Raw genomic sequence first — 25,556 nt, forward strand, 5'->3', positions numbered from 1 at the left:
ATAAAGACAAACCATCATGAAATTTAAGAACATTAGAAAAAAGGAAAAGATCCTAAACACTGTCCAAGAGCTAAAAAGGTCACATCTAAAGGACAGGCAATCTGAATGTCATTGGACTTTTTTTTTAAGTTTATTGATCTATTTTTGAGAGAGAGAGAAAGAGAGAGAAAAAAATGTGCATGAACAGGAGAGGGGCAGAGAGACAGGGAGAGAGAGAATCACATGATGCAGGGCTTGATCCCAAGAACTGTGAGATCACGACATGAGCTAAAACCAAGAGCTGGACACTTAACCAACTTAGCCACCCAGGCACCCATGCCGCTGGACTTTTTAACACAACACTCAGAAACTAGAAGAAGTGAAGCTACGACTTAAAAAGTCTACGGGAAAATTATTTCCAACCTAGAATGTGATATGTACCCCATCAGTCAGTGCAAGGGTAGAATTTTCAGATGTACATAGTCTCAAAAAATTTACCTTCCTTGCAACCGATGTTAGAGAGGTACTAGAAGGTACAATTCACCAAAATTAAAGTGTTACCATGAAAGAGGAAGATAAAAGATGCAGAAAATAAAAAATTACCAAAGAAGAGAGGCAGAAAAAATCCCCAGGGTGATAATGAAAAGATGTTCCAGGAGAAGAGCTGTGCAGCAAGCCTAGAAAACAACCGGTCCAGAAAAGACAGGGTACGCAGGGCTCTAGGAAGAAATGTCCCCAAGAAAAACAAGAAATGGAAAATGCCTGATGTTTGTCTATAAGGGGAGAAGCTATAAAGATTTATAAGAGGGTATGAATTAGTGATAGGTACACAGAAAACCAAGCAAATGAAGAAAATGAGACAATTATTAACTCCAAGAAAAACAAATTTGTTCAGGAAAGGAAGTTTCATAGTAGTATACCTCAGCAATGAAGAAAAATAAGTTCTCATAATAAATATTGAATATTAACCTAACCGAAAATTATGAAATAACTATATGTGAAGCAAGAGGAAGTGAGGTGGCAAGGGAAGTGTGGGGGGGTGGGGGTGCGTATGCACATGCGTGAGTGCACGTTGATGGGAGTGGCATAAGAGTAAAAAAATCCTCTTCTTTCACAGACGGGTGACAAAAATGCAGCATAAAAGAGGGGAAAGCAAGAAATAACAGTCAAATCATATTGTTTAGAGACATGGAGGTAAACAACGGGCCTTCTAGCGAGAGGGTAGCCCTCACCTCTGGGAAGCAGCACTGAGGAGTAGGAAAGTGCACAGGAGGAAACGGCTACTTTTCGTTATAAACTGTGAGGTACCACTTGGTTTTTTTTTTGTTTTTTGTTTTTTTTTTTTATTTTTTTTTTTTCAACGTTTTTTATTTATTTTTTTTTGGGACAGAGAGAGACAGAGCATGAACGGGGGAGGGGCAGAGAGAGAGGGAGACACAGAATCGGAAACAGGCTCCAGGCTCCGAGCCATCAGCCCAGAGCCTGACGCGGGGCTCGAACTCACAGACCGCGAGATCGTGACCTGGATTGGTTTTTAAACCACGTGCATGTTGGGTGCCTGGGTGGGTCAGTCAGTTAAGTGTCCACTCTTGGTTTCGGCTCAGGTCACGATCGTGGTTCATGAGCTTGAGCCCTGCATCAGGCTCTGTGCTGCTAGTGCAGAGTCTGCTTGGGATTCTTTCTCTCCCTCTCTCTCAAAATAAATAAGTAGACTTAAAAAAAAAAAAAAAACCCATATGCATGCATTATGTTGACAAAAGTAAAAATTAAAAAAAAAAAACCTTATTAGGTGTCCCTTTTATTTGGAAGAGGAAGAGCATTAAAAAAGTAAAATACAGGGTGGGGGGGCGGTGCCTGGGTGGCTCAGTAGGTTAAGCATCCAACCGACTCAGGTCATCATCTCAGCTTTGTGAGTTCTAGTCGGGTTCTGTGCTGACAGTTCAGAGCCTGGAGCCTGCTTCGGATTCTGTGTCTCCTCCTCTGTCTGCCCTCCCATGCTCATGCTCTATCTCTCCTTGTCTCTCAATAATAAATAAATGTTAAAAATTTTTTTTTAAAAAAAGTAAAATGCAGGGGTGCCTGGGTGGTTCAGTCGTTGAGCTTCTGACTTTGGCTCACGTCATGATCTCACTTTCTTGGGTTTGAGCCCTGCATCGGGCTCTATGCTGACAGCTCAAAGCCTGAACCCTACTTGGGACTCTGAGTCTCCCTCTCTCTCTGCCCCTTCCCTGCTTGTGCTCTGTCCCTCTCTGTCTCTTAAAAAAAAAAAAAAGTAAAATACAGTGTTCTTTATGCTAAACATAAAATAAAAACCCGTGTTTTTTATAGTTTAAAAAAAACCCTTAAATCCAAATCACTTTCCTCAAAGGAAAAGTTCTTTAATACTTATTTTCAAATACTTAATAATATAATTTTTAAAGATACTCTGAAAGAAAGTTTTATTTGATATTTCAAAAGGGAAGTTCTAAGACATAATAAACATAACAACTGGGGAAAAATAAGCATCAGAATAATATGTGTAAGTAAGAGTCCATTTATATAAAACAAAACCAAAGACCAAACTTCTTCATACATGTGTATATGTACAAATAAATACAAAAATGCACACAAAAGATCTGGGAGAATATATGCCAAACTGTCAGTAAGGTTACATCTGGGGACACAAATGGGATTGGGGACGAAAAGAAGGTAAATCTGAGAGTTTATTTTCACTCATTTTTGATTGGTAATTAGTATGCATAATAAGAATTTCAAATGGCAAAAAAAGATAAACGTGGTGAAGACAGGTCCCTCTCCCATGTCAGCCCTGGTTCCTCTCCCCAAAGGTGGCCTCTTATTACTAGTCTCTTGTGTTACTTTTTAGCATTATTCCAAATACACAGAAGAGTATGTTTCCATATGAAACTTACTTTTTAAATTGCAAATGTTATCACACTAGTCATCCTGTTCTAACCCTTACTTCTTCCTCTTAAAATAGCTCTTGCCTTAGGAACAATGTAAATTATTTCCCACACACAGTTTACCTCCAGTCTGCCTTGCTGGATTTTATACACCACTTGGGGATTCTCCTGCAGTATGCTGCCATAGAGCTCACGAAAGTGGGCTATGTTGGGCTTCACAATATTCAACACTTTTGTCTTATCCTCTCCAACCACCATCCGAAAGTCGCCTGGTTAAAACAAATGGAAAAACAAATTTTTCCTTGAGAGTCCACATCCTAATCTATAAACTACAGCCCCAAATTCATCCTGCACTAGCTCAAGATAGCAGCATCCCACATTCAAAACATTTGCTTTTCCTCTTTGAAGCCGTGAATACATTACCCAAGGAATGCGGATGCTTGTGAGGGGAAAAGAGAGCCTCCAAATCATAAAGCCCTTTATGCTGGTTAAAATACGGTTACCTAAGCACAAAAGGTAATCATCATTGAGAAGCGGATTTGTTTTTGTTTTTTTTAAAAGAAACTTTTTAATGTTTATTTTTGACAGAGAGACAGAAATAGAGCATGAGTGGGGGAGGGGCAGAGAGAGAGGGAGACACAGAATCTGAAGCAGGCTTCCAGGCTCTGACCTGTCAGCACAGAGCCCGACGCGGGACTTGAACTCACGAACCATGAGATCATGACCTGAGCCAAAGCCGAACGTTCAACCGACTGAGCCACCCAGGCTTCCCTGTTTTTGTTTTTCCAATGTAGAAGGTCCTATACTTATGATGGTTCATCCTGTGAACAAAACTCTGCCTGGGACCAATCATGGAGCTGGGGGTTGTGTGTCTCCTTAGATGCGTCCTTGCTATTGCTACTTGCTACTGCTTACTCAGCTTGAACCTTTTTCCTGCGTTTGCATGAGTGCCTCTGAGATACTTGATGAATATAAAAGGACCTTATATTTGAGCGCAAGAGCAGTGAGTGTTAAAAGTTCTAGTAAGAAGAGGTTTACGTTTAAGATGAACTTCTTGAAAGCAGGTATCATTTTTTAAGTTGCAACTGGTGAGGAACGAGGAATGTTACATTTACCTACATGTGAGGTAAATGTGAGGATGAATTGAGCTGCAGAATATATAGTTCTGAAGGATAACGCTACTTTTGACATAAATTTAAGTGCCCTGGCCTGCCTATGACAATTATCAGCAAGATGGGGGAGGGGAGGGAGATGATAAAATGTGAAAACTTGAGGGAACGCCTACTGGGCTAATGTGCATTCAAAACAGGCTGGGCACATGTGAGGACCTCCCAGTTACCTGGGAGAAAGCACTGTGGCTGAAGCTTTTGTTGGACAGGGAGAAAGTCCTCCATGTAAATGGTGAGGTAGCAAGGGAGATACCCCAGCTGCTGAGAAATTCCTGGGGAAGAGGTGACAGTGTAATTCATCATCCAAACCAGGTCGCTTCTGAGAGTGAAGGTGGCATGATGAATAATTACACTAGGATAAGTAAAAACTGGGCAAACCCAAACATACGGTGAACCTTGCCAATTTATTTCCTCTGGGGAGACAGGAGAGGAGGGATCATTGAAATTCTTATGGGCCACTACAGGTATTCCTAGAGCAAACTTTTGCTTTGTTTTGGAAAAAATAAAGACACCCAATAGTATGTACTTCAGTAAGGAATAAAATATGCTGGGTTTTGAAGCTTCCGAAGACCAATTTATGCTACAATTTTATGGAAAGCAGCGGGGGACTGCAAGCTTCATGAAAACAGACTTAGAAACAGCCTCTGGAACCCAATCTTGGCATATCAGATCTGTTCAGGGCGGTGAGCAGAAATGCGTTCCGGTCATAACAGGCTGCCCAAATATGAACAAACTTATTTTTTTCACTATTTTAAAGGGAAAGAGAGTTAACATAGTTACATCTTGGGATGACTGCCAGAGAGAGTGCAGAGAAATCGGTCCTTTCATATAATATTATTGACTTCATAAACTGGTAAAATCCTTCGGAAAGCAGGGAATGAGACAACCCCACCTCTGGAGAGTAAGCCTAAAGAAACAGACCCAAACAGAGGTCAGGTGGTAATGCCCGCTGAGCATCTGGTAGGGCCAGGAACTGTTGCGAGTGCTTTGCTGTATTACCTCGTTCAATCCGCACATCCCTATCCTCTTAGGTAGATAGTATTCTATACCCCATTTAGCATCAGGGCAACAAGGACGGAGATGAAATGACCCAGTAAGTAAGTGAATATGCTACATACATACAACTGTTCACTGAGGCACCATTTATAATACCGAAACACTGGAAGCAGCCCAAATGTCCAACAGCAGGGGAACGGATAAATTACAGTGGTACACCCACACCCTACCACAGAAGTGTATGGCCATTAAAAAATTACAGTAGTCACACACAGTGAGATGGAAAATGATCATATAATAAGCAAGAAACTAAGACACAAAAGTACAAGAAAACTTGGTAAAAAACCAACAGGGAAAACAAGACAAAAAGATTACAGAAAAATGTTATTTTTGCTCTAATAAGTACACATTTATTGTGGTATGTGTGTGCTTTGCACTGTTACTTTGTTTAGTCCTGGCAAAGCCTTCTAAAGAAGGTACTAAGTATTCCCAATTTTATAGATGAAGAGATTGAGGTGCAAAGGTCCAGCCACCTCTCAGTATCAGGGGAGTGATATTTTAGGTGACTAGTGTTACACTACTTTGCAATTTTCCTCCATTTCCCTCACTTCTATAATGTTGGCACATTACTTCTAGCATTTTTATTATTTATTTATTTATTTAAAAAAATTATATTTTATTTATTTTTGAGAGCAAGAAAGACAGAGCACGAGCAGGGGAGGGGCAGAGAGAGATGGAGACACAGAATCCGAAGCAGGCTCTAGGCTATGAGCTGTCAGCACAGAGCGGTAGGCGGGGCTCAAACTCACAGACCGCAAGATCGTGAGCTGAGCCAAAGTCGGATGCTTAACTGACTGAGCCACCCAGGCGCCCCTCTAGCATTTTTAAACAGATGCATGGGATGCTGACGTGCTAACTTGGCAAATGTGAATGGGGAGGAGCTGGGTTAACTTTCCTTTGTGTAAATCCTTATGCTTTTGTTTAGAGCCTATAAATGGATTCTATCGATATTTGAAGGGATAGGACATCATCCAACTCTGAATCCAACCTGGCTGGCTCTGAAGTGAAACATCAGTTTGCATCATTGTTGAGTTCTACACATTTGTGTCATTTCTTCTCTTTCTGTGCATTCCACAAAGTGTTCTTGTATGTTAGACAGTAACTTTCTGAAAGCGTGGCTGTATTTTACTAAAATGTAACAGCCGACTAATGCAAATCCTCGCCAAAAGAACAATGGCATGTCATGATTAAAGGAAAGACCTGGAAAATACTAGGGATTCTCTAAGAGCAAGGACTGGGGCTTCTCCACCCCTGCATCTCCAGCTCCTTGTGCGCTGCCTGGCACAGGGAAGGCACATCAGTAAATGTCTGCTGAACTGAATTTGTCCAGCTGCCGTGCAGCACAACTAGGTCAGCCACAGGGAAGAGCAAGCGAATGGGCTTATGACCTGCTTCTTCAGAACATGAATAAAATCGTGGGCACAGCATGACCCAGCACTTTGATCATAAGAATCAAGTTTTCTTACCTCCAGAGACGTTTGCAACAAAACACAGGGACTGAGAAAAACCGACTGCTTTTATTTTATACCTCGACTGCTAAGTTTAAATCTTGACCGCTCCAGCCAGAGAACTGCCAGTCTAGTAACAATGGGTAACCAAAAGGATAATTTCTCTTCAACTTTGAAATGAAACAAACCCAGAGACTTGTGAAGCATCTGTAGTCAGCCTGCTTTGTGATTCTAGCATGCCTCCAGTGGTCAGGGGCCTTATTACCAAGGTAGGGATGTAAGGGCTACAGCATACAGTGGTGAGGCCCTGGCTCTCAAGTCTGGCAGGGTCTCAGAGGGACTGGAGATTAACCTTTCCGAGTAGGTTTCTTCTCTGTAAAATGGCTATAACAATCATACTGACCTCACAAGGTTATTTTTATTTTTTTATTTGAGAGAGAGAGAGAGAACGTGCAAGCATGTGCAAGTGGTGGGGAGAGAGAAAGAGAATCCCAAGCAGGACCCATGCTTAGCATGGCTTGATCTCACAACCCTGGGATCGTGACCTGAGCTGAAATCAAGAGGTGGGCACTCACTGGGTGTCAGTGTCAAATGAGCCACCCAGGCGCCACACAGAGTCCTTTTTAGATTTAAATGAGTTAAGGCAGTAGAGAACGCTTCATAAATAGGAAAGTAGACAGTACTGTTGCTGTGATAATGTATTTGGGACGGGGAAAGGATACAGGGCAGAGGAGGCCCTGAGTCCTTGAAGATAATAACTGGCTAACTTTTCCCTCTTAAACTAACTGCAACACAGCCGCTATTTCAGTTCAATAAATATTTGGGTGGCTAGTAAGTACCAGAAGCTGTGCCAGACATCAGAGATATAAAGATATACGCCCTGCTTGAGGCAGCAAGTGCTGTGAAAACAGATCATTTCAGTGAGGGTTACGGAAGTGGAATTTCTTATGTGGTAGTGTTTAAGAAAAGGAGCCCAAATTGGATGTTGATATGGCAGAATAATATTCTTTTTTTTAACAGCGTTTTTTGAGATGTAATTCACATACCTAATACAATTCACACATGTAAAATATACAATTCAATTTTTTAAGTATTTTTAGAATATATTAGAGGGTTATATAACATTGAATTTTAGAACATTTTGGCCTCCCTAAAAGAAACCCTGTACCCATTAGCAGCCACTCTCTGTCTCCCTCCACCCTTCCAACCCCAGCCCTAGATAAAGACTAATCTACTTTCTGTATGTGTAGATTTGCCCATTCTGCACATTTTATGTAAATAGAATTGTACAATAAATGGTCTTTTATGACTTAGTGTTATGTTTTCAAAGTTTGTCATGTTGTACCATGTATTAATACTCATTTCCTGTTCATGGCTAAATCATGGTCCATTGGATAGCTATATCACATTTTTTTATCCATTCCTCAGCTGAGGGACATTTGGGTTGTTTCTACTTTTGGGCTTTTTTTTTTGAATAATGCTGCTATGAACATTTGTGTACAAGTTTTCGTGTGGATATGTGTTCTCATTTCTTTTAGGTAGATACTTAAGAGTAGAATTGCTGGGCCATATGGTAACTCTATGTTTAATATTTTCAGGAACGGCCAAACTGTTTTTCCAAAGCAGCTTCACCATTTTATAATCCCACCAACAATGCATGCAAGTTTCAACTTCTCCACATCTTCATCCACACTTGTTCTTGTCTTTTTGATTATAGCCATTGTATGAAGCACTGTTTCTGTGGCGTTAACTGGCATTTCTCTAATGACTAATGATGCCAAGCATCTTTTCATGTGCTTGCTTGCTATTTGTATACTTTCTTTGAAAACATGTCTATTCAAATTCTTTGCCCATTTTTATACTGGGTTACTTGTTTTTTTATTGCATTCCAAGAATTCTTTATACTAGTTCCTTATCAGATACATGATTTGTAAATCTCTTCTCCCATTTATCTAATTTTCCCATTTATCTATTTTTTTGCTGTTGTTGTTTGTGCTTTTGGTATCTATCTAGGAAACCACTACCTAACCCAAAGTCACTCTAAGAGCTTTATAGATTTAGCTCTTATATCCATGATCCATTTTGAGTTAATTTTCTACATAGTATGAGTTAGGAGTCCAACTTCATTCTTTTGCATGTGTACAAAATAATACCTATTTTAAGATGACTAAGACAGCATGTCTAGGAGGCGGTCTAACACACCATTCAAATTGCAACTCCCAAAATATCTCCATGGTGTTAGAAAAGGCACCATATCCCACTAACTCATAATGTAGAAGAGAATGAGATAAGAATAAACAGCTGATGCACTTGGTGATACAAATTTGAATCACCTTTCTTTTCATACTTGAGTGAACACAAAATGGCTGAGTGTAGAAAGGGACACGGAGGAATCTGGTTTACGATACTGGTTCAGGAAGGCACCAGTATCACAGCCATTTATCTGTTCATTCACCTAGTATGTGTCAGGTACCACTATAAGCATGGGGTAGAGTGAGCCAAAAAAAGACAAACATTTCTGCCCTTTACATTCTAGTAGTGGAACAGAGACCAAACACAAACCAACAAGTGAATAAAATAACGAGTGTATCAGACAACAGGAAGTGCTGTGAAAAAAACACAAGCAGAAAAAGATGACAAGGTGGGTGTGGGGGCGGGGGAGGGAGGGAGGTGGGGAGCCACATCCAGGGCCCTGAGGCCTGGGGGAAGACTGTCCCACGTATGAACCAGGAATCACACCTGCCACCACAGATCCTTTGTAGCAGAGCAAAGGTTCTAGAGCCAGACCACTTTTGTTTAAATCCAAGCTTACAAGCTACTTAGCTTCTCTGGGCTTCACTACCTCAAATGTAAGATGGAAGCAATAATAGTAGCTAGTTTATAAGATTCAGGGATTAAATGAGTTAATACATGTAAAACACTTAGAACAGTATCTGACACACAGTAAGTAATCCAAAAACATTAGCTATTATTGACAATTAATATCCCTTCTGGAGTACTGCTTTCTCAGAAATTACCAAGTGTCTAAGCACAGAGTTCCAACTGAGGCTTCAGCAAAAGCTCAAGCTTGGCAAGCAGAGAGAAATATGCTTCCAAATTACTGAAATAGTCAATCTCCAATATGCAAGTTATCCAGTGACACTGCTTGCAAGGTTTCAGATGGTGTGACTCTCATAGAATAAAACTTAATAACTCTCACTCCAGAGAAAGTTTCTTCACTGGCTCTTACCAGGGTCCAGAAATGAGGATGTTTACTCACACTTTACAGGGCTGGCACCCATTACTATTTTTTTTTTCCTCCAAGAATCACTCAACTGGCAACTTCCTTGCTTTGTCTTATTCCTAGAAGTAGCTGAGCCTGAATTCAGACAACCTGGCATTGAAAGAAACCCATTCTCTTTTACACAAGAGTGCTTAAAGGTGTTTTTTACTTCTCAAGGACAGGAAAGGGCCAAATAATCCACTTGATGTAAGTGAACTCTAACGCCTCCTAATTTTGACAAGCACTATTTGGCAACATGTAACAAGTTTTGTAATTCTTATAACTAACAATATAATTCCATTTTGGAGAACATATCCAAGGAAGTTCATGGCCCTCTCTGCCCCCTTCCCCTACAAAGTAATTTCTCCAAAGTGATTCACAGCAGTGTCATTAATAAAATGATAAATGGAGCCAAACTGAGTGTCCATCTACCACTGAACGAGCAAATAATGGTGTCTCAACTTAAGAAAAACTTACGCGGCCAGCAATGATACACGATAACAGTAATGAATAATAACAGTAATCATTTTCTGAGAACCAACTATCAATGAGGTGTGATGTTGGGACTTTTATATATATTATCTCATTGAAAACCTTATTATAGAACAGTTCTTTTTGTTTTACAAAAAGAAAATGGGCTCAGAGAGGTTCAAGCACTTCTACAAAGCTAGTCTTCAAAGTCAGGGCTGACTGCCATCTTTCTCTTTCTTTTGTCTACAACCTCAAGTGGCTGTGTTAGTATCTATAAACACCACGTATCTAAGATAACAATGGCTGAGCATTTACTGTGTGCCAACCACTGTGTTAAGTACATTTACATGTATGATTTAATTTAATCCATATAAAACCCTTCTTTAGAAATGAAGAAACTGAGTCACAAGGTGCTAAGAAACTTGCCTAAAAACAAAAAAATTAAGAGTGCAGCTGAGATACGAACCCATGCCTCTGACTCTACAGTTCCAGCTCTTAAACGCTTCACTAATTCTGCTTTCGGTGAAGTAATACAATGTTTCAAAAAAAAAAAAAAAAGCAAGGTACAAAATAAGATACTTGATTTAAGAAGGACTTGACACGAATTTGAATTTGTACGTTTCTCTGAGGTGCTGCTCTAGTTGGAGCCCTCATCACCATTCACACCCTGTCCATCCACCCAACAGAGATGTGCAGGGTGCCCACTATGTACCATGGCATTGTCCCAGAGGCTGGGGATGCACGGCCGGCCAAATGCGAACACAGTCCTAACTATCTTGCTGTCTGCCTGCATGGCTCTCATGGTGGGAGGGGCCCTCCACATGGGTCCTCATCTGTGGTGCTCAGTTCAGATGTCACCCCCCATCTCCCCCGGAGGCCTTCCCTGGTTACACTAATGTAACACGTACACATTCGCCTCCCTCCCCTGTTCTAGTGCTGCCACGTGTTTGCTGACTGACTTTTCAACCAGAATCAAAGCCCCACAGTGGCAGGGACAATGCTTGCCTTAATTACTTCCTTCATTCCCAGAGCTTAAAGAGTGCTTGGCATAGGAGACTTTCATCATTATTTGTTGAGTAAGACTTTTTCCTGTTTTAGTCTCTCTGCCTCCTGCACAGTGTTGGCAAAATGATCTTTCCACAGCAATGAATCTCCCACCATCTTGCAATGCCTGAGACCTGTGGCTCCTGCTTGTGTACAGGGTGTCAAATTCCACTTTCATTTACCTTTGTATTCAATGCCTTGCCTGGCCTGCCCAGCACACAACCTCTTCTCCAAAATACCAGGGAGGCAGTGAAGTTAAATGGTGAAGAGTGTGGGCTAAAATTGTAGCTCCAGGGGAGCCTGGGTGGATCAGTCAGTTAAGCATCTCTTTTTTTTAACGTTTATTTTTGAGAGACAGAGAGAGAGAGACAGAGCACAAGCAGGGGAGGGGCAGAGAGAGAGAGGGAGACACAGAATCCAAAGCAGGCTCCAGGCTCTGAGCTGTCAGCACAGAGCTGGACATGGGGCTTGAACTCAGGAACTGTGAGATTATGACCTGAATTGACGACAGATGCCTAACTGACTGAGCCACCCAGGCGCCCCTACTAAGCATCTAACTCTTGATTTCAGCTCAGGTCATGATCTCAGGGTTTGTGAGTTCAAGCCCCATGTTGGGTTCTGCACTGACAGTGTGGAGCCTGCTTGGGATTCTCTCTCTCTCTCTCTCTCTCTCTCTCTGCCCCTCCCTCACTCTCTCTTTCTCTCAAGATAAATAAACATTTAAAAAATAAATAAATAAAATTCTAGCTCCACTACCCACTAACCTACCAGACAAATGACCTTAGACAGATTTGGGCCTCAGTTTTCTAATCTTAAAATCAGGCAATAAATCAGCACACAAAGGAACGGGTTATTGTGAAGGTTAAACTAGTTATTCAATCAAAAATATTGAGAGTCGTTCCTGGCACATAATAATGACTACTGTTTCTACCATGAGCCACGGACTTCAGTCACATCTATCTATTCCTTCTTCCCTAAACAAGCTGTGTTCTTTCACACTCTGTGCTTTTTTTACACGTGTTGTTTTTAAGCCTATCACTGACTCACTATGACTGCATGTTTATTAATGTGAAGTTCCTTAGAGCAGAAATTATAGCTTTAATTCTTCATGAGGTATGGGACGCTGATTCATTTGATAAATGTTAAACCAGGATCATTATGTAAAATTAGTCATTTTAATAGTTTGTACTTACATGAGAAAGGTCAAGGTGACCCTTTAAAGCTCATTTGGTTTTCCTTTTCTGTTTACTTAAATGCTGACTTCTAAGAATAAGTGAAGGATTAGAAAGCTTACGCCTTCCCAATTTTCAGGCTCTCATCTTCCACCTACTCCTTTCTCACCATCATTTACAACAAAGCCGTCAAGATCGACCCCCAAGGCAAAGTGATCCTTAAATACTATATAAAATTGTAAGGGGTTATTATTACTACTGGTAATACAGACAGCTCTTGTCTCTGCTAGTAACTATGGGCAGGAACTTGCCCAATAATATGGAGAGATGGTGTTTCCTGTCTCCCCATCCCCACCCCCTTCCAGGGAGAAATGCTGACCTATGCAGGTTAGGAACAACATATTGTCTCTCACATGGAAACGGTGCAAAATAAATGTCAAAGCTGTAAATAAAAATGAGATTGGTGGATAATTTAAAGTTTGCAATATTCCGGGGGCTTGGGAGATTTAGGTGGTTTGCAGAAAGGTTAGAATCCAATCAGTTCAAGGATACTGGGTTCTCAGAAGTCTAGGAAAGGCAAGAGGAAAAGCTTGCCTTTCAACACATGGCCTGAGGCAGGTCTCATACCTGTGAAAGGTATCTACCTGCAGGGCCTAGATCCTTCCCTATCCTGACTAGTCCACTCTAATTCCATTATATTATAGAGTAGGTAACCATTAATTGTGCTGTGTCCTGGCCTAGGAACAACCATCATATAATGTTGTCCTAATGGAAAAGTATGTTCCCATTTCTAACCACCGGCTAATAGAATGCTCTTCGCAGAGTGTCTCACATATAAGCTAGGGACCGCACCAAGCTGGATTCAGTTCCCTCTGGAGAACATGTGCCAAATGTTGTGTTCTACATTTTGCAGTAAAAAGAAGCCAACCTCCGTGAAGTGAGTAATGTGGGATCCTTGGTCAAATTCTCAGATCCAAATCTGGGTTAAGCAATAAATAATATAACAATAAGAGAGCAAGAGGAGACCAGATAAGAAATGGGAAAAAGTGGAAGCTGAGAAAGTTGGAGTCAGGCACACCAAGGTGAGGACCTGCCTTATAGGAAGCGCGCTCGCTCTCTCTCTCTGCCCTTCTCCTAGGAGCCCAGGGCAAGCTCCATGCCACTATTAGATATGAGCTCAGACATCACTATCTTAGAGGGTCCTCCCTGACTATCCACCGTTACGGTGGCCTTCATCTTGAGTTATTTTCTTCTCTTCATTGCACTTACCACTCTCTGAAATGACCTTACTGCTTCTTTACTGTCTGGCTCTACCTAAGAGAACATGAACTCCTTGAGGAGTCTCACTCACATCATGCTCACCAGTGTATACCCAGGACCTGGGGCAGTGTGTGCCACATGGAAGGCACACTGGAAATGTCTGTTGAACAAACAGGCTTGTTGTGTGAGGTTTCAATGATGGAATAAATGATCAACTTTTCTATAGAACTAACCTCCCCTCAACCCACCTACCTACTCATCTATCTACTTACCCACCTACCTATCTGTGTCTGGTATAGCACTGCTATACTGCTGTATAATAATTATTATAAAAGAAGCAAAAACAGAGAATGATACTGTTATGAGTCAGCAAGTACTCACTGAACACCCAACACCTGTTTCACAGTACAGGAGAAGAGAAGGGTATAAATCACGGCCCTTCCAGGAGACAAAGCAAAAGTCGGCTGAAGACTGATTGCAGCTTGAATGCTAACTTAAAGTCTGCTCATAGGTGCAGGCAGTTATGTCATTTGATAAACTTCTTTAGTCAATGCTCAGAATGTATAGGAACTCCTAGAATCCAGCCAACACTCTGCTGATGTTGATCATGGGGAGAAAATGGAAGAGCAGCAGTGGTGTGGGCAAAGCAGAAATCAGCTCTGCACCTCTCCCACCAAGTTAGCCCTTCAAAAAAGGCTCTGGGTCCATCTTTCTTCACAGGGGGGCATGGGGGCCCCCTTTGCCCACATGTGGCGCGCAGGCCCATTCATCCTGGTACTTAGCCGCACCAGCCTTTGCTCCTCCACTTTCTGCCGAAAGGCAGGGCTGCTGCCACGTGGGGCTGGAAGCAACCAAGATGGAGGTTTTGTCACTTCCTTTCTCCCCAGTATTGCAACTGCAGCTGTAGTCCTGCAAGCTGCCTTTCAGGGAAAAAAAAAGACTGAAGAACAGGCCTTAGTGGTCTCTTTCAGCATTAGATTTCCATGAAATCTTATCTGTACAGGGAGTCAGAAAATGAGTAAACTGCTTTTGCAGTGTTTTGAGCATAGTTCCTTGACTCACACTTAAAAGCTGGGAAAGAAGACATTTATTTAAGACAGTGGTTTTCAAACTATTTTAAAAGTAGCAGACTACTCTTTTGTAAATGAAGTTTTACATGGATCCTTACTACAATAAACAGGAAGGGGGACTCCCCTCAGGTTGTGGCCAGGTCAGGGGCTAGGGGCCAGGGGCTTTATTTTCCCAGCTTTCCCCTTCCCCTCTGAAGGGGGCCCTTGACATATCTGAGGAACACAACTGGTTTAAGGAGAAAGGGAAAGGAAGTTAAGATTGATAAAGTAAGTATTGAATGGGGAAGAAGTGAAAGCTTTTCCTTAATGTGCAAGGAGAGGTGGAGCTGGAAAGTCACCACTTTGTAACCATCATAGTAAAGACTGGTTCAAGCAAGAATCATCACTGAATGCTTAATCTAGGAAGGAAAGTTTGACAGGAAGCAGAATATATTCATGATCTTCAAATGTCTCCCCATGGATTGCTTAGAAGAGAGAAAACTCTGCTTATCAGGGCACAAACATCACTGGTCTGAGACTTCAAAATGTGAATATCATGAAAGACAAAAAAAGGCTAAGGAAGTGTTTCAGATTAAAAGATAAAAGAGAGAGGACATCTTAATAAATGTGATCCCTGACTGGATCATGTACTTGAGGGGGGAAAAAATACTAAAAAGGACATCACTGTGACCAGCAATAACATATGGACTATGGATCCTCAATTTGATAAAAGTACTGTATTGGTGATAAACTTCCTGAATTTGGTAACTGTACTGTGGTTATTTAAGAGAACATTCTTGTTCTTGGGAAACATATACTGAAGCATTTGGCCTGACAGGGACAGGATATGAATGACCTACTCTCAAATAGTTCAGAAAAAAAAACATAATACAGTATTTGCAGATACAGAGAGAGCAGTGGTTTTCCGAGTGGGGTCCATAGAGGTGCAATGGCATCATCCACTTTCCAGAAATACAAATTCTTAGGTTCCACCCTCCAGACCTACCAAAGCAGCTGTGTGTGGGTGGGCCCAGGAGTCTGTTTTTACAAGCCCTCCAGGGGATTCTGATGCACACTAGAGTCAGAAAACCACTGGTACAAAGAGAATGACAACACAAATGTGGTGAAACATTAAAATTGGCAAATCTGGGGAAAGGGTATATGGGAGTTTTTTATATCATTATTGAAACTCTTCTGTCAGTTTGAAATTGTTTCAAAATGAAAATGAACAGTAACAACAACAGCAACATTACCCTGGAGTGATCTATATACAGATGTGGGAAGGAGAGACCTTGGAGGCAAATCATGGGGTTCCTGCAGGAATGTGCATGGGAAGTGATGGGATCCAGGACAAAGGGTGCCATGCCTCCTGTGTAGCGTGAGGAGTGGAATGTTGGTCTGCACAACAAATCTCCTTGCAGAAAACGTGAGCACCAGATCTACTAACCTGAATAAGACAGTCCAGCAATCTCTATAAAGAGGTCCTCTTCAGAAAAGCTTTCGGGTAGCATGAGGAAAGCCGTGGTCACAGCACTCTTCAGATTTTTATCAAGGGCTGACCTAAGAGCAACATTCTCATTCATTGCTATGATTTTCACCTGCAAAAAAGCATAACATTCAGAAGAAAAATTGCAGGAGTAGAGTATTGCTCAAGCTACGGGTTTACACATGCACTGGAGCTGTCCCAAACCCTTAGCCCAAAAGATCTTACAAGATTAGGCCAGCCAACACAAAATAATTGCTATTCTAATAAGCAATCCCAGAGGCTTGCATTTGATGCTAAACCAAAGATACCAGATACAAGAAAGAAAAGAAAGAAAAATTTCTCTCAAATGAATAAACTCTCCATGGGTTTTGAAAAAGAAGTCAGTATAAAAGGAATGAATGTCCTTCGGGAAATTTTGTATTTTACAATTTTATAGTCTCAGTCTTCTTTACTTAATTTCATGGTAGAGAAAGGCATTTAACTCCTTTATTTAGAACTCACCTTTGTTCTTATCCATATATAACCTAAGCACTTCATCCTTTATTTTGAACTTCACTAAGGAAAAAGGAAAGAAAATTAGCTACAGTAGAAGCAGATGGCTTTGGGGATAGGTATGGGTTCAGGTCTAGGGATTTACTAGCTGTATGAATTTGGGCAAATTATTTAACTTCTCTGAACTTAAGTCCTCATCTACAACATGAGGATAAATACGCAGCAAAGAATTGTTTCAAAGATCGAATGAAATGATAAATGCAAACTATCTCATGTACTAATGAGTGACTTGGTCAATAAAAAGGATTTTTCTTCTGAATACACCCACCAGAAGCTGCTCTCTTTGACTTCCACCAAGTCCATTAAACTACACATTGGTCCAGTCTGTTCTGAGATTCTCTGTTTTGAAGACTGCACTGTAAAGTCAAGAAAATGTGTTCAACAAGGCTATGATGGCAGGGGGCTGGGGATGGTATCTAGGACAGGGATGCCCAGGTTTGGGGTACTCACAGGTGTGAAAACATTAAAAAGTATGGGAACTGATGATATTAGTTGGCCAGCTTTTTTAAAATAAATAAATAAATAAATGAATGAATAAAAGGAATATTGGGGGGGGGGGGGAGAGAAAGAAAATGTGTTCAAGACCCAGCTCCACTTCTTACTAGCTCTGTGACTATGGCCATAATCCCTTATCAGTAAAATGGGGTTAATAACAGAACCAAATTGATAAGGTTGTTGGTTAGATCATGAGATACTGCATATGGACCCATAGCTTCCTTCTGGGTCTTTCTTGCGGCATGATTCAAGAGCTTCTCTGGGCGAGGGGTTGTCACCTTTAATAAGCACCAGAATCTCTTGGGAGAGCTTGTGAAAATGCATATTATTAGGTCCACCCCCAGAGTTTCTGATTCAGTGGGCCTGGGTCAGGCCTGAAAATGTACATTTCTAACAAGTCCCCAGTAATGTTAATGCTGCTGGTCCAGGAACCACATTTTGAGAACCACTGCTCTCAAGTACATTCTTAGAAGCAGAAATGCCAAGTTGCTCTTCGGAGTGGCTGTGCCAATTTACACTCCCAGCATGATCCATAAACCATCAGGCTGCTTCTGATTTTCTTAACAAGGAAGGGGTCTAGAAGTCCCTAATAAAGACTCTCACACGAGCGAAATGGATTCGCTTTCCGTACACAATGTGGCGCTGTCACCAAATCTTCCCCCATTCTAGAGAACAGGGCTTAAGTTGCCTTTTATTTGTCAAAGGAAGATGATTTCGGAGAAAAATTAAGATGGCACATAAAAGACATACACTATGAGAAACTCTGAAGTTTTATTGGATGGCAAGGATAAAGGAGGGATGTCTGTCTCAAAATAGAGTTTCTTTTTTTAATTGTAAAAAACAGCATTATGAAACATAACTATTTTATAAACTTAAGAACCTCACTTCTGTCTTTCACCTTTTGTCCCTACTTTTTTTCTAAGGGCATATTTATAACATCCAAACGTCTCAAATGGTAGGTAAGCCACTTTATTCACTACTACCAACTCCTCCCTTGTAATTACAGCACTTAATAGCCCTTAATTAAGCCTTTCAGCACTTGGGTGAGTTTAGCATTATTGCAATCATCTGCAGAAAGTAAAACGAAGGTGCAGTCCAGTAGCCTGACTTGCCCAAGGTTGCATAATGAGTCGATGGCAAAAATCAGGGTAACACCCTTATACTTGGCAAATCCTGCTCTAAATATTTTGAATTATTCTCATGCATTTAGTTAGGGATCTGTTCTGGCTAACTTTTTTTTTTTTTTTTTTTTTTTTTTTGGTGCTGGTTAATTTATCTTGAAAAGATGATTAAAAGCTATGTTAGGGTGCTATAATAACACCTATATTTATTCCTTGAATAACTTTCATGAACTTTGTATTCCATATAGAATCATGGATCTAGAAGGGGAACCTCCTTATCTTACTAATGGGAAGACTGAGGCCCGGAGGCTAAAAGACTCCCCCTTGAGAAGCACCCCAAGAGAGGACGTAGGTCCCTGATTTATCCAGAGCTCTTTCTACAACCCTGTGACACAGGTTTACTTCCAAAACCCTATTTGTCATCCTCATTCATCAGGTCCTGCTCAATAATTCTTCATCCTCTCTCTTTTTGGTGGCTTTTACAGAAAATAAAAACAGGTTATTCTGAGATGCTAACCAATCACAGATGCAAAGAGTAACTTTGGGGAAAACGTTCCTATTCAAAGCAATACACTTGTTCTCTAAGAAAGCTGTTCTACTTAGGTTGTAGAAAAGCAGTCTGTTTGCTATTTAAGGTTAAGAGAGTAAAAATAAAAGCATCCTTACTCAAAGGAAAAATGTCAATTCAGAAGACTCTGCTACTGTGCTGATCTGGCTCTCCAGTGTAAGGTGACCTAGGAACTTGTCTCAGCAGCACTGTTATTTGTGGTTCAGAGTGAAAAGCCAGCGAACTCTTGGGACGCTGCCAGAGAGGCCTGGGAAAAAAAGAAAGTCCTCAGATTTGTGAATAGCTGTTTGTATCTTACTGGGAATGCCCCGACCTGAACCACACAGATAGCATTAGCACTACTGCCAAGGAGAAAAATCTTTACTGGGAAGAGGAAGGGGCAATGCTTGAAGGGACTTTCAAAAGCCCAACTCGGAGAGATTTGTGAGTACCTTTCAAAACAGAAAAAAAAGAGAGTCACATGTGGTTTTCTCTAGAATACGGTCACAGGGAGACAGTCCTTGAATTGCAAAAAGTGAAGTTACAGTTCACAAGGAACACAGCCCTACCTAGTGTTCAAACACTCAACCAAATGACACTTCTCACAGAAGTTTCCCATTCCAAATGACCAGAAAGACTAATTTTTCTAAATGGTTACTGCTTGAGGACTAAGAAGAAACACTGAACATTCGAGCTAGTTGAAACCTTATTATACGCCTGTTGGACTGCGGGCTTTTCCAGAGTCAGCAATGTGGTGTTATTATTTTTTTTATTCCTTTAGCAACCACAGAGAAAAAACTTAGTTGTCTGAATAAGTATATTAATGGCTCAAATTTTGCATTTCAAAGGCTAGGGACGCAAACATTTGCTCACAACTGGGCAGAGCCCAAACCAGTAAGTCAGGTTTTCCAACTCTCTTTCAGGGATCTTTAATACCACTGGGAATTTTCTATCTGCAAAAAGCAAATCAATAAATTTACAATATGGTAATAATTGCAAAACTGTGAATATACTAAAAACCACTGAACTGAACACTTTAAATGGATGAACTGTATGATATATGAATTATAGGTCAATAATTTGTTATAAAAAAGCTATATTACTAGCAAAATATTGACATTGTATGTCAATGTGAATGTCTTAAAAATTCAAGCCAAATTATCTAAACATAGATATACAAAAACCCAGACTTAGGTTAAATAAATTAGGGGAATGACTTAATTTTACTTTAGAGTTCTTTTGACCTAAGAAAGGATTGGCCACAAGATTCTGTTAAATACTTTAAATTTCATATTTCATAGAAATATGATTTGGGAAATGACTCAGAAACTTAAAGCTGCCCTAGAAATAAAAATAGTTCATCTCCTCAGTTACAAGGTAAGTTAATGATAAAGTATAATAGAAATTTAATTTACACTCAATTTTTTCCAGAAATGTCCATCTTTTTATATTTATTTCTTTTATATATATATTTTTAGAGAGAGAACGCACACAAGTGGGGGAGAGGGACAGACGGAGGTGGGGGAGAGGGGGAGAGGGGGAGAGGGGGAGAGAGAGAGAGAGAATGAGAATCTTAAGCAGGCTCCAGGCTCAACACAGAACTTGTTGTTGGGCTCAGTCCCACAACTCTGGGATCATGACCTGAGGAGAAATCAAGAGCCATTCATTCAACTGACTCAGCCACCCAGGCGTTCCTATATTTCTTTTTTTATTATTATTAATAAACTTTATCTTTTATAGCAGTTTTAGAGTTATAGCAAAACTGACTGGAAAGTACAGTGAATTCCCACATACCCTCTGTATATTCCTTTTAAAGACATGAACTGAGAAATTCTATTTGCAATATGGAAGACAATTTTAGAGCTTTAGACAATATCATTTAACATAAATACTTCTTTGAAAATACATAAAAGCAAAGAATTCGCACTCATATTCTCACAATTCTAAGATCTTCAATTATTTTTTTTTTGTCCACAATGCTATCAACCCTCTTTTTATCAGATTTGTTCAAGTTTCATTACTATTTGCTGCCACCTAGTGGCAAAAATCATTGGTTTAAAGATAGTTATCACCGAATTCTCTGGTTAGCAGTGATTTCTAGGTGATAGGGAAGCTGCTAATGGGTGAAAGTTAATTTGCCCATTTATAATTTTTGATTTTATTTTTTACCATGTGTTATTTTCAAGTGATTCTTAAGATAGCCTAGTTTTCTTGAGTTAGAAACTTAATAAGCCTGAAGAATAGTCATCATTCTTGATAACATTTTCTTTTTCAAGTTAGATGAGAAATGCAATTTTTATCAAGATGGGTGTAGCAGCTACTACTTGTCTTGAGTTGCTGGTTTTATTTTACCAGGATATGTGACATTTAGATGAAATCTGAGGTCATTTCCAGGGCTTAAATTCTGAGATTTCACGGTGTTTCATTTTCTAAAGCTTATTTAAAAAAAAAATGGAAATATTGTAAGCACAAATCATAGTACAGAGCATAATACAACATTTTCACATTCAGTATCTCACTTTATCTCAAAATAACTGAGATAGGCAAGGACAAAGAGAAAGTAAAGATCATTTCCTGAGTATCTACTAAGTGCCAGACATTTTCTTTCTTTTCTTTTTTTTTTTTTTTTTACAAATGTTTATTTATTTTTGAAAGAGAGAGAGATAGAGTGCAAGTGGAGGAGGGGCAGAGAGAGAGGGAGCCACAGAATCCAAAGCAGGCTCCAGGCTCTGAGCTGTCAGCACAGAGCCCGAAGTGGGGCTCAAACTCACGAACTGCAAGACCATGACCTGAGCCGAAGCTGGACACTTAACCAACTGAGCCACCCAGGCGCCCAGTGCTAGGCATTTTAGATTTAGGCATTTCTCAAATCCCTTTTAAGGTTGGTGTCTGTCAGCCTCATACACAGATGAGGATGTCCCAAGGCTCAGGGAAATTAAGTCATTGGTGCAGGGTCACATAGCTGGGGAGTGTCAGAGCTGGGATCCAAGCCCTAGATCTGAGTCTAAAATACCCATGTCTTTCTAGCATTTCCGTTCTGCTTCTACTAGTCACTGCCCTCGTGAGGCAGGCAGGACAAGCACTGTATTTATCCTAAATAAATTACCTGAGGTTCAAAAAGATCAAACAAGTTTCCCAAGTTCACATAAACAGCTAATAAGTGGCATGAATGAATAAGACCCAAGGCTTCTAATTCCACTTGCATTACTCATCAGACTACACATTTTGTAAATTAAAAAAGAAAAAATGGAAAGAAAATTAACATATACAAATTTTCAATTACATCTATTTGTTCAATTATTTTACTGATTATCCAGCTTTACTAGATTGTCTTTATTAGTTATGCAGCTTAGAAATGCGAAATTCATCTACATAAATATGAAGTTATTTCAGTAAGCTTATTGTTTCTGGACTTAAATGTTTTTAGTGAAGTGCACAAGTTTAAAGGGAACAGCTTGACAAATTTTCATACACAGACTTACCCATGTAACTATTGCCCTGATCAAGTGGTTCTGGATGTTCTAATGAGCTGCACTATTAAATTCTAAGCCCAGAAGCAAGGCAAGAGAATTGTGACTGCCCATATATATCAAGAGAGATTTTTATGGCACAACCAAGTGAGCTAAGGTTGTATAAATCTTTTAATTTTTGCCGTAAATGACAAAAAAGGGAGCAGCATATTCCCTCTTATGGGAAACATTTGAGAACAATCCATGTACCCTGTTGTGGGGCCTGAGACTCTCTAACAGCACAAAAATCGTTCCTTGCTGTGACATTAGCAACTGTGACTATGTCACACAGTTCTTAAACTATGAAAAGACTCCTTCATGGAAAATAGGCTATATATCAGCAAAAAAGAAGAAATGTAATATGTAAATACATGTCAAAAGTTCAAGTCCTTTCCACTTCTTTCCTATGCCCAGGGGGAAGCCTTCCCCCCATAGCCTCCTCTAGTAGAATCCCAAATGAGGGAAGGACTTATTGCAGGATCTCACCACTGGCCTGAGGAGAGTAAGAAAGGGGATCAGAATCTACTCCCCTCTGAATGACTACCTGGTTTATTCCTTTATTCAACAAATGGTTGCTGAATGCTTACTGTGTGCCAGGCATTGTCCCAGGCACTGATGGGATACGTCAGTGGACAAAAACTGCCCTGTGGCACTTACATTCCGAAATGGTGATCTGGGTCATGCTGATAGAGGCTCTATTGAGGCACTGAGCACCTCTTCTGCCATCCAAAGGTACTGCCATCTATAGGTACTGACTCTGAGGCTGATCCATTCAGACAACTGGACTATCTTTAGAGAGCGGGCAGGGGTAGTGTGGGTAATATCTGGATATTGTTTGGCACTGAATTCTATAGGGACTTAAAGGAATCTGAAATGCATTTTTGTTTCTTGGAGTTCCATCTCAATGCAATCACAAAGACGAAAGCAGGGTTAGGTTCAGAGAGGAGAGACATCCTTAACTGTGGCAGCCAATAAAACACTTGCTCACCGGTTTCTGGAGTCGTCCAGCAATGTATAAATTATTCCAGTTGAGGAGATCTTCAATCAAAATACTAGTGCTAATGACCCCATATTTGATAAGCTGGAAAAGAAGAGAAATGGGCATCAAGAAGGGCAAAATACCATACTATTGCTTTTGCAAATGCAAAACCTAAGGTAATAAATTTCTGAGCAGAGTAGCACCTAGATTTCCAAAGCCATTTAAAATCTACCTTGTGAAAACACAAAATCTGTCACAAAGGATTAGTTTCCAAGACTGATCTGTCCCCTCAGTGATGTGAGGTGAAGTGACCACTATCTTTACTCAGGCTCTTGTGATGTTAAAGGCACAACGGCTCTTAGGTGCTGTCTAGTACATATTGGTCCTCCCTGGATTGGAAATAAAAACCGAGTCTGTACCACAGACAGTGTGAGAAGCCAAGATATAGTTCATGGTTCTCATCTGAGAAATAAGAAACCTAATAAATGGCATAACCATGGTAGCAGTGTAAAAACTAGGTCCCTGAATTTCAGTCTGGGCTTCCAACATTCATTTCATCACAGAATACGAGACATTTTCTTTAGAAGTTTTCACCAAATTCCTTTACATAGTGAACTTCCCTTTTGCTACTGAGTATTTCAAACACTTTTGTAATTACAAAGCTACATCTCCAAAAATTAAACCTCTTTATCAGAGCTAAACACATGGAATTATGGCCAAGCTCATTTCAAAAGCAATTTGTACAAACCCTAAATGTAGTTGTTCCAGGTTACAAAATCCCATTTGCTTCAATGAATAACTTCAGACTCACTTTGCTAAACTTCAGTATCCAAACAGCCTTCTCAGGCTACGAATATCTAAAAAGTAGCTAAAGAATTTCAATTAAAAAGTACAGTCTCTTTGGCATATAATTATGCCCCAACATTTGGTTACTGGAGCTTGTAATATTGTTTGAAACCACTAATTAGAGATAGGCTCAGCATAATACTAATTATGGAGAAAGAACAAAGCTATGTGTTTGGCATGACTGAAGCAGACGTGAAAAGCTGCACCGAGCAACAATCTCCCCTCCAATCTGGCTGCAATACTGCAGAAAAAGCCCTTCTTGCTGCAGGCATGTAACAGCTGGGAGGTAATGGAAACACCACTGACCTGAAAGTCACTAACTGTCACTAACGAGTCGCATGACCTTATGAAAGCCATGTTCACTCTCTGAACCTTCATCTTTTCAACTGCAAAATGCAGGTGGAGCAGGATTAGACCTCAACCAGAAAAGTATACATCTAGCCCAGAGGCTATGCAGACATCACCAATCATAGTGCCCATACCCGCCAAGATCAGACAGGTCTTCAAAATCCTTCTCAGGTCAATACTCCAACCTTCTGCCCTTCAAAGTGTGATCCATTGACCAGCAGCATCAGCATCACTTGGGAGCTTGTCAAAAAATGCAGAATCTCAGGCTCCATTCCAGACCAAGTGAGTCATAATCTGCACTTCAAGGAGATCCTCAGGGATGATTTATGGGCATATCAAAGCAGGATTGATCTAAGCAATCAGCAGCATGAAGCAGAACTGGCATAGCTGGCGGAACCTGTATGTCAACAGTAGCCCAGCTAATCTCTGGGAGGGATGTGACATAGTCCCCCATTGGTCCTCTCAGGCTGCGGTCCTGCCCAGGTCTTGGGAGCTCTCTTAGAGACTGGACCCCTTCATGTGAAAGACCCTTTGGCAGGGTTCCTGCTGTCAGACAACACTCTGCTGGGATCTGTGCATCTTATCTGCTCTCCAGCAGGGAGACGGGGTGCATCCTCAAATTCTACCCACTTGCTGGCACCAGGAGGTTCCTATCATGTGGCACCACATTCTCCCAATTACCCTCTTCACTTCCAACTTCTTCCTGGGAGTATCTGCCCCTCCATATAGATAAGACTAATCTTCACGCTCATCCTTAATGGGCCTGCCTATTCCTCCCACTGACCAAACTAGCGGTTCTCAAAGTGTTTCCCAGACCAGCAGCATCAGCATCATTTGGAAGTTTGTTTGAAATGCAAATCCTC

General features: G+C 40.6%; 1 protein-coding gene across 5 annotated transcripts in view; it reads right to left on the reverse strand.

The window, feature by feature from the left end:
• The window catches only part of TAMM41 (TAM41 mitochondrial translocator assembly and maintenance homolog), a 50,258-nt gene that overhangs the window by 21,084 nt on the left and 3,618 nt on the right, over positions 1-25,556 (reverse strand). For 4 of the 5 annotated variants that reach the window (XR_007460234.1, XM_049642748.1, XM_049642746.1 and 1 more), the window contains exons 3-5: positions 23,509-23,601; positions 16,258-16,408; positions 3,003-3,148 (exon numbers count right to left, since the gene is read on the reverse strand). Coding sequence is in view for 4 of the 5 variants with exons in the window: in XM_049642748.1 (XP_049498705.1) it covers positions 3,003-3,148; positions 16,258-16,408; positions 23,509-23,601 (390 nt within the window). In the remaining variant the exon portion in view is untranslated. The remainder of the gene's footprint in view (positions 1-3,002; positions 3,149-16,257; positions 16,409-23,508; positions 23,602-25,556) is intronic. The other variant, XM_049642747.1, reaches the window with a different exon arrangement.

Source organism: Panthera uncia, chromosome A2 (assembly GCF_023721935.1).
Source record: "Panthera uncia isolate 11264 chromosome A2, Puncia_PCG_1.0, whole genome shotgun sequence".
Taxonomy (NCBI): Eukaryota; Metazoa; Chordata; class Mammalia; order Carnivora; family Felidae; genus Panthera; species Panthera uncia.